The following is a 9,045-nucleotide window of genomic DNA, read 5'->3' on the forward strand; positions in this document are numbered from 1 at the left end:
GCGGAAAAAAAAAAAAACACAACCTGGAATATAGAACTTGCAAGAAGAGATGGAAGAAGTCACGCATGATGGAGCTGCAAGCTATGTAGAGAATATTTAAATCACTTTCAAAAGTGATAAAGGCACAACTGAGGAACTTACGTAGCTGGTTTGGAATAAATAGCTCACACGCACACACACACACACACACACATTGTACACACAAGTTCTGTTTGCTATAACAGATTTGCTACTCATCCGCTGTAACTAAAAGAAACAGGTTGAGGTCAGACCCCAGTACACCTCACTTTGTTCCGTTCCATTACTTTCTCAAACAGGAAGTGTGATCATTTGTTGTAGTGCTTGTGGGCTCCCCACAATTCTTTCTGCACAATGCTGCCCCACCATGCATCCTCTCTTTCAAGTTTCTTTCAAGTCAATGTACAAACTTCATGCTATATGTTCTTAAGCCATATCCCAGGAGTGAAGGGAGCTCATGGAGAAACAGTAAACGGTATCTTCGTATACTTTCTACATACAGAAACGGATGATGAGTGCAACGCCCAGTGTGGAAGATGACAGATGTCAAAAGCAGTCAGAGGTGGACAGTAAAGAAGTACATTTACTTGAGTACTGTACTTAAGTACACTTTTTGAGTATCTGTACTTTACTTGAGTATTATTTTTTCTGGATACTTTTTACTTTAACTTCACTACATTTGAAAGACAAGTACTCTACTTTTAACTCCACTACATTTCTGTCAAGGTCATTGAGTAGAAAGTAGTTACATTAATCATAGGATGATTTTTTTCACTCTTGTAGCATCACGTGTTGTAAAGTTCAGTGGTTTTCCATAATTTTTTTAACTCAATTGCTCAATTGATCAATTGCTGACAAAATGGACAAAGATATGCTTTGTATATTATACACCACCAACGCATTGGTAATGATGTTAGTTAACACACAAAAACGTACGCTGTGTCCAAATCCTCATACAATGTGTCCTAAATAGTATTCAAAAATAGAATTTGTACGCCCCAAATCGCAGTATACTGAAAAGAGTATTCCAAAAATTCCTGGATGGTCTACTACTTCCGGTAGAAATTCAAAGTGCAGAACAATGCACACTCTAACGGGTAATATTGCCCACAACGCATTGCCCACAGGAGGGAGGAGCCTGGACAATGGTGTAAATGCATATTAAAACGGTGTAAATGAATTGTGGAAATATATAACTCTTTGTTAAAGCAGTGTTGCTGTTGGGTGGTTGTACAGCTACAGTTGTGTAGCTGGGTTTTAAAGCAGGTTAGATTTTTTTTCCTGACCAGTCTTCATTTACAGACCATTAGATTGAAATGTGCATGAGTGGATACACATAGATGTGTACAGGTACATCTCAAAATTTAGAATATCATGAAAAAGGTCAATATTTTTTGTCACTCAGTTCAGAAAGTGAAACCCATATATCATATAGATTCATTACACATAGAGTGAAATATTTCAAGCCTTTATTTCCTGAAATTGTGATGATTATGGCTTACAGATAAGGAAAACTACAAAATTCTGTGTCTCAGAGAATTAGAATATTGTGAAAAAGTTCAATATTGGAAAGTCATGGTGTCACCCTTATCAGCTAATTACCTCAAAAGACCTGCAAAGGTTTCCTGAGCTTTTAAATGGTCTCTCAGTCTGGGTCAGTAGGCTACACAATCATGGGGAAGACTGCTGACTTGACAGTTATCCAGAAGACAGTCATTGACACCCTCCACAAGGAGGGTATGCCACAAAAGGTCATTGCTAAAGAAGCTGGTTGTTCACAGAGTGCTGTATCCAAGCATATTCATAGAAAGTTGAGTGGAAGGAAAAAGTGTGGTAGGAGAAGGTGCACCAGCAAAAGGGATAACTGCAGCCTTGAGAGGATTGTCAGGCAAAATCCATTCAAGAATTTGGGGAGCTTCAGACGAATCCTAGATATGGCCTACAAATGTCGCATTCCTCGTGTCAAGCCACTCCTGAACCAGAGACAATGTCAGAAGCGTCTTACCTGGGCTGTGGAGAAAATGAACTGGACTGTTGCTCAGTGGTCCAAAGTCCTCTTTTCAGATGAAAGTAAGTTTTGCATTTCATTTGGAAATCAAGGTCCCAGAGTCTGGAGTAAGAGTGGAGATTCACAGAATCCATGTTGCTTGAAGTCCAGTGTGAAGTGTCCACAGTCAGTGATGATTTGGGCTGCCATGTCATCTGCTGGTGTTGGTCCAATGTGTTTTCTGAAGTCCACAGTCAATGCAGCCATCTACCAGGAAATCTTAGCGCACTTCATGCTTCCTTCTGCTGACAAGCTTTATGGAGATGCTGATATCATTTTCCAGCAGGACTTGGCACCTGCCCACACTGCTAAAGGTACCATAAGCTGGTTCAATGACCATGGTGTTACTGTGCTTTGGCCAGCAAACTTGCCTGACCTGAACCCCATAGAGAATCTATGGGGTATTGGCAAGAGGAAGATGAGAGACACCAGACCCAACAATGCAGATGATCTGAAGGCTGCTATCAAAGCGACCTGGGCTTCCATTACACCTGAGCAGTGCCACAGGCTGATTGCCTCCATGCCACGCCGCACTGATGCAGTAATTCATGCAAAAGGCCCAACCAAGTATTGAGTGCATAGAAACGAACATACTTTTCAGAAGTCTGACATTTCTCTTTGAAATATCCTTTTTTATTGATCTTATGTAATATTCTAATTTTCTGAGATACAGAATTTTGGGTTTTCCTTATCTGTAAGCCATAATCATCACAATTTCAAGAAATAAGGTTGCTAGGTTGCTACAAAAGGTACTGTAAGTATTGCATACAACAATGCAACAATAATAAAACAATGTGTTGACATTTACTTTTGATACTTAAGTACTTTTAAAAACAAGAACTTCTGTACTTTTACTTAAGTAAAAATCTGTCTTTACAACTTTTACTTGTAATGTAGTATTGTTTGACCAGTAGTATTTGTACTTTCACTCAAGTAAGGAAGTTGTGTACTTCGTCCACCTCTGAAAGCAGTGCAGGTATATTTTCATACTAAGGATGTACGGCTCGTGATTGGGGGAAGACAGACGATGAGGGAAAACGATGAGGGAAAAATGAGACCTAAACTTTATCTAGTAAAACCGCATGTAACGTTCGAAAGCAAACCTTACAACTAGCGAGAATACAGATTTTGAAGTTAATGCCTATTGTGCTTAAAAACGACTGTAAGGAGATAGAACATGAAGCACTGCAGCAGATTTAGCTTTATATTAAACACTCACTGTTTCACTCGAAGAAAATCATACATTCGTTTTTGAAGTTAATCATAAAACATACATTTTCTCAGAACAATCAAAAATTATTTTAAGATTCATGCCCCATGTAGGAAAATAACAATATTAGTAAAAACAGTGCTTTATACCTGCACTATTATACACATATATAGTCATGAACAAACCTTGTAAAGAAATAATAATTAAACTTCATACACTGATCATTCTTAAAGCTGAAGCAGGTTTGGACTGAATGCTTTTTCTTTCCTACCAACTATTTTCTCAATTAATGTCGCCTCATATCCAAATCTGTGTTAAATAAATCTCAACAAGTTCATCCGTTTTACACAGGATTTAGATGTATTTCTGAAACAGCAACACATGATTTCAGTGCTTTTGGAAATCCATGTATTCACTTTCTGTGTGCTTAATGACAATCAGGGTTGACCAACTGGTACATTACGTCTTAAAACCAAAACCTTTAAGTTCTTGAAGTCACTATATCCTGATCTTGGTCTTTTGTACTTGGTCTATTTTGTCCGAATATTGTCTGGTCTTGATAATAAGTCTTTAATATGAGTGATAATTATTTGTTTCATCATCTTGATGTCAGTTGGAATGGATCTTGGTCTTGTCTTGATCTCAGTTGGAATGGATCTTGATCTTGTCTTGATCTCAGTTGGAATGGATCATGGTCTTGTCTTGATGTCAGTTGGAATGGATCATGGTCTTGTCTTGATCTCAGTTGGAATGGATCTTGGTCTTGTCTTGATGTCAGTTGGAATGGATCATGGTCTTGTCTTGATGTCAGTTGGAATGGATCATGGTCTTGTCTTGATCTCAGTTGGCATGGATCTTGGTCTTGTCTTAATCTCAGTTCCTATGAGTCTTGGTCTTGCCTTGATCTCAGTTGCTATGGGTCTTGGTCTTGTCTTTATCTCAGTTGCTATGAGTCTTGGTCTTGCCTTGATCTCAGCTGGTGTGGGTTTGGAACTTTTCTTGTTCTCATTGGTAATGGCCTACGTCTTCTCTTGGTTTTGCTTAGTATGGCCCTTACTCTTGTCTTGGTCTTTACTGGTATGGGTCTTGACCTTGTATTGATTTGAGTTGTTTTGAGTCTTGGTCTTGTCTTGATCTCACTTGGCATGGGCTTGGGTGTTTGCTTGGCACGGACATCGGCATTGTCTCGGTTGGCATGGATGTAGGTCATCACGGTCACAGCTGGTAAGCACCTTGTTTTTATCTTAATCATCGCTGACAGCTTGCCCTCATTCCACGCTGAACATGCTGTCACACGCAATACAGACTGAATTTGTTCAACATATAGGCCAGTGCTGCCTGTGCAGACATCTGACAAGCCTACAACAAAATACATAACCCCAGACTGGCTTAAAACAGTTAACACAAAACTGTGTTCAGTCAAGTTTCTGTAGCATTAGCACTTAGAGTTATGTCACTTTAATGGCAGCATATTCTGACGCTTCAATCTGTACATGAGCGACTCGAACAGGTCTCTGTGGCGCAGCCTCGTGATTGAGGGTGGCATATATCAAAGGATTTTCTTCTTCAACCTCTTTCACATCTTCCACTTCCTGATGGTCGTGGCATCGTCTTGGTGGTCCCCGACTGACAGGATGTCTTCCCGCTGATGATCTGTCTCTTAGTGATGTAACTCTAACTCTGACAGGAGGCGTGTCATAGGTGCAGGATTGTGGAGGACTGACTTGGGCAGGAAGAGTTTGGGTTTTACGTGGAAACTCCCTGGGATATACGGGTGGAGCAATATCCATCACCGGGGTTCCTGTGGACTGTAAAGTGAATTGGATCATGAGAAATTTGGATCATGAGAACTTTGTTAATCAGTAGCCTAGTTCATTAAGAAAGATACAAAACTGTACCTGATTCTCGTGTATTGTTTTTTTAATTGATTTCTTCTTTCCTGTTAACAGGGAACAGAAACAGTCGTGTCACTGAAACCTTTCTACATTTTCAGTACTGGAGACTATTTTGGGTCTGTAGAGAACAGAGGAAAGAAAAACTACGCACCTCGACACCGGACAACAATTACAGACACAATGACTATGAAGATCAGCAGCCCAACCCCACTGCAGATATACACGTAGGACAGCAGCCGTGACGGATTTACAGCCGTCATATTCAAACTGTCTGACGGTAAAAATAAATAAGTAAAAAATGATGCCACTTCATCACCAGTATTTCAATTCTGTTAGAGTTATTGAACAGGAGTTATCTGGTTGTGAATCAGATAATAATGCTAAATACAGTTGTATAAGACTAAATATGACTGCACTGGACATAAGTCACAATATTAGGTGTGAAAACAACACTCCTTACTTGTTGTATTGTTTTGTTGGCTTTCCGGATTGTTAGAGGCAGTGCTACAATCTGGAACATAATCTGAAAGAATAATAGGATTGATGATACGATCATTAAATCTGCGCTAACAGTCTCACATGGGTTCAAGTGGGTGAAAGAGGAAGTTTTGTGAAAGTTTATTCAAGATATCAGACAAAAAGGCAGATCGGGATGACACAAATTACTCAGTCGAGTACAGGAATACATGAAGTAAAGTATATTTGTGTTATCAGTGTTGATATTTCAGCTTACTTATGGGTTTCCTTTATATTTTTCTCTTCATTCAGCAGTGGTTAAATAAACCCAAAAAGCCGTATTGTAAACCATTTAACTTGCAGTGCTTGTTAAATGTTGTATTTATATTCATTATTTATATCTAGTTTTAGGTCATATATACAAAATACTGTATATAGTGAATATATAATTATGATATATTTACCTGTCACAGTCACATTGATAGCATGACTCATACTGGATGTAGGTGATATCATCTCACATCTGTAAAGACCAGCATCATGCATGGATATGTTTTGGAATATCAGAAACAACAATCTTTTCCTCTCAGTAATGTTTCTCCATTCAGTTTCTGTGTGATTGGATTGATTCAGATGTTTGCATTCATTGTTTTCTTCAATTCTGCACCATGTGACTTTTATGTTGTTCCAACAGTGTGTTTCACTGACAACAGTACAGTTGATCATCAGGGAATTCATTTCATGTGCTTTCCACACTGTGTTCCGTGGCACCATGATAGATGGGAAACAGTCTATATTATTTCCTAAAAAACACAATCAAAAACATAAACACAGGAAAAGTACACAATTCTTCAGAGTTCTCTAAGATGAATACGGCTCCTTAGCTTTCTAAAAGTCATTCGCTTGAATCTTGTTCTACACTTTTTTTTTATAGAGTTTCTTCCTAGAACTATCGATGGTTAAGGTTCTCTCTTTAAACCATAAAACGACCATTAAGTTTTTGATTTACCCCCAACACACACACACACACACACACACTTTTTCTAAGAGTGGTCTTGGAGAAACAGGAGCAGAAAGATGACTAACAACACGACTGAACCTTGAGTCATCCTCCTCCTCACCATCATCATCATCATCCCACCCCACACACAAATCAGAGGTAATTCTCAAAAATGCGAATCATTGACACTTTTTTTTTGTGTAATAGTACAATACGTTTTTGTGTAAGAGTAGGTGTGCATTGTTCACCGTAGGTGGGTGATGGAGTGAAGGTGAGCCCCCCACCTCCTCCATCTTGAGCTGTAGGGGCACATCCTGTTTACAAGACACTTCTTTCGTGCAAAAATTAGACTAGAAACGCAAGAAAAACTTTCAAGACTGAGGATTTTTCTTTTTAGTTTTTTATTCTTACAGGAATATGGTGTGTGTGTGTGTTTGTGTGTGTGTGTGTGGGGGGGGGGTATTAACATAAATACAAGCGTTTCAATACAAAACATTTCTTACGCTCAGTTGTATATAAAATTATACATTTATTTAAAGCTACGCAGTTCCAGTGCGAGTAACACTGCAACACCATCTAGTTAAGTCATATTTCACCACCAGATTACAAGCTTTCATATTTTTTTCGTAGCCAAGAATTTTCTTTACGCGTATAATATACGACGTCATAACAGTGATGTTTAAACTGTTTAACAGTGGGTGTAATCGAACTATTTATAGAGCAGACCGCTTTTAGGGAAATTTTGGAGAAACAAGCCAAATGTATAAAATGAAATAAATGAATGTGTGTATAAATATATAAGCCTTTAAATGTATAAGATTGTTATTAGGTAAAGAAAATGCACACTATATATATATGACTAAAGACGGTTAAAAAAAGACAAGCGGACATGACACGCTTATTCAAAAAATATGGACTTACGTCAGTCCAATTGCGTCAAATGAAATTACGAAATTGGTGTTTGTATTGTCCGGAACCACAGAAGTTGCCACAAAAATTTTCTGAATGAAGTTAATCGTATCTTATCTAATCTTATCTTCAGCCCTTTTGTGTCTAATATATGCTCAGGGCTCAGGCCAAAAAAAACCCCAAACAGAACTAAATTGTACACAAGTAGACAATCAACTTGTCTCAGGGTGTTCATAGTAATAATTCACACCAATGTACATCAGGTTTACGCTTCATTTCAAGGCCTGAAAAGCACTTTAAAGCGAAACACACAGTTACATCCCCCACAGCTGTTAGAAACCTTGTGCACAGACAAAACATAGCGGAGAAGTGAGCGGATGATTCTTCACGGATTATCTGATGATCATTAATCACAATGCTTCTTACACAATTAAAGCTAAAGCGTGTGTGTGAGTGAATGTGTGTGCGAGTGAGTGACATACCATAGACTAGTATTAATAATTAATAGTAGTAATAGTCTGTAAATAAATATGATTTGATGTAGTAAATGATGTGGGTTAAAGCTCCTGACTTACCATCTGTATTAACGGTGATTAGTAGTGAGAGCCACAGCTGGATGATAAGAATCCAGTTGACGTGAAAGACGCAGCGCGCCATGAAGAACCGCTTTTCACCACATACAAAGTCAGGTGTGTCTGGTGGTGCTGAGATACACAGCGTTAACTCACATCAGCACGCGATAGCAGAGTTTTTAAACACTAAGGGTGAAAGTGCAGACTTTTTTTTTTTTTTTATCTTAACATTTGCCTTCGTCTCATCCGTTTGCATCACTGTTTCTTAATCTAGCTCCCCCTTTTGCTTCTACTTCTGTTTCTCCCACCCTGTACGTTTGACACCTCATGTCCTGTGTGTTGTGGTTTGACGTGACGGCAACAAGATTTCAGTTGCAACTCGACAGCACCATCCTGTGGATCACTAGTGAAGAATACACTCTGGATATCTGTTTATATGGGTCAATGGATCCAAAGTCTGGCGTGGGAACACTGGCGTGTGTTGGGAATACACTTTGGATGGGATACCAGGTCTTCTACATGTTGGGTGTTGGAGGTGGGAGGAAAATGATCAGTATCCATCCATCCATCCATCCATCCATCTATTCATTTTCTCTACCCGATAATCCTACACAAGGTCACAATTTGCACGCATATGTCACTTTACATTACACTTTACACTTTATATTGATCCTGTTTACATGTAAACTTTAATATTTGCACTCACTGTCAACACTGTTCCTTTGCAGAGTCGGTCTACATGTTGTTTGTCTGCACTGTCTTGTCTTGTCATCCTGTGCACTTCTGTTGTATGTCTAATTTTTTTTACTAAAGATTGCACCTTAAGTATAGTTTAGTTTTATCTCTATGTTTAGCTCTATGTTTGTCTGCGTCACTGTACTGTGGAAGGAAACCAGCAAACCCAAAAAAAACCCCTTGAAGTACAGGGAGAACATGCA

General features: G+C 38.8%; 1 protein-coding gene across 1 annotated transcript; it reads right to left on the bottom strand.

Moving 5' to 3' along the window:
• Positions 1–1,548: 1,548 nt before the first annotated feature.
• On the bottom strand, positions 1,549–8,411 carry LOC131346436 (uncharacterized). The gene is made up of 6 exons (XM_058379863.1): positions 8,111–8,411; positions 6,091–6,429; positions 5,631–5,693; positions 5,322–5,441; positions 5,174–5,214; positions 1,549–5,083 (listed from the first exon to the last, which is right to left on the bottom strand). The coding sequence occupies exons 1-6, from the start codon at positions 8,190–8,192 to the stop codon at positions 4,724–4,726; spliced, it is 1,005 nt and encodes a 334-aa protein (XP_058235846.1). The 5' UTR covers positions 8,193–8,411; the 3' UTR covers positions 1,549–4,723.
• Between the last annotated feature and the right edge of the window lie 634 nt (positions 8,412–9,045).

The sequence above is a fragment of the Hemibagrus wyckioides genome, linkage group LG26, assembly GCF_019097595.1.
Source record: "Hemibagrus wyckioides isolate EC202008001 linkage group LG26, SWU_Hwy_1.0, whole genome shotgun sequence".
NCBI classification, from domain to species: Eukaryota; Metazoa; Chordata; class Actinopteri; order Siluriformes; family Bagridae; genus Hemibagrus; species Hemibagrus wyckioides.

Excerpts from the sequence above, each read along its gene's own strand:
- LOC131346436 (XM_058379863.1), bottom strand. The coding sequence starts at position 8,192 with ATGGCGCGCTGCGTCTTTCACGTCAACTGGATTCTTATCATCCAGCTG. Across the intron at positions 5,694-6,090 it reads TATCAATGTGACTGTGACAG|ATTATGTTCCAGATTGTAGC; the intron begins GTAAATATATCA and ends TTATTCTTTCAG. Across the intron at positions 5,442-5,630 it reads CCAACAAAACAATACAACAA|ACAGTTTGAATATGACGGCT; the intron begins GTAAGGAGTGTT and ends TTTTACCGTCAG.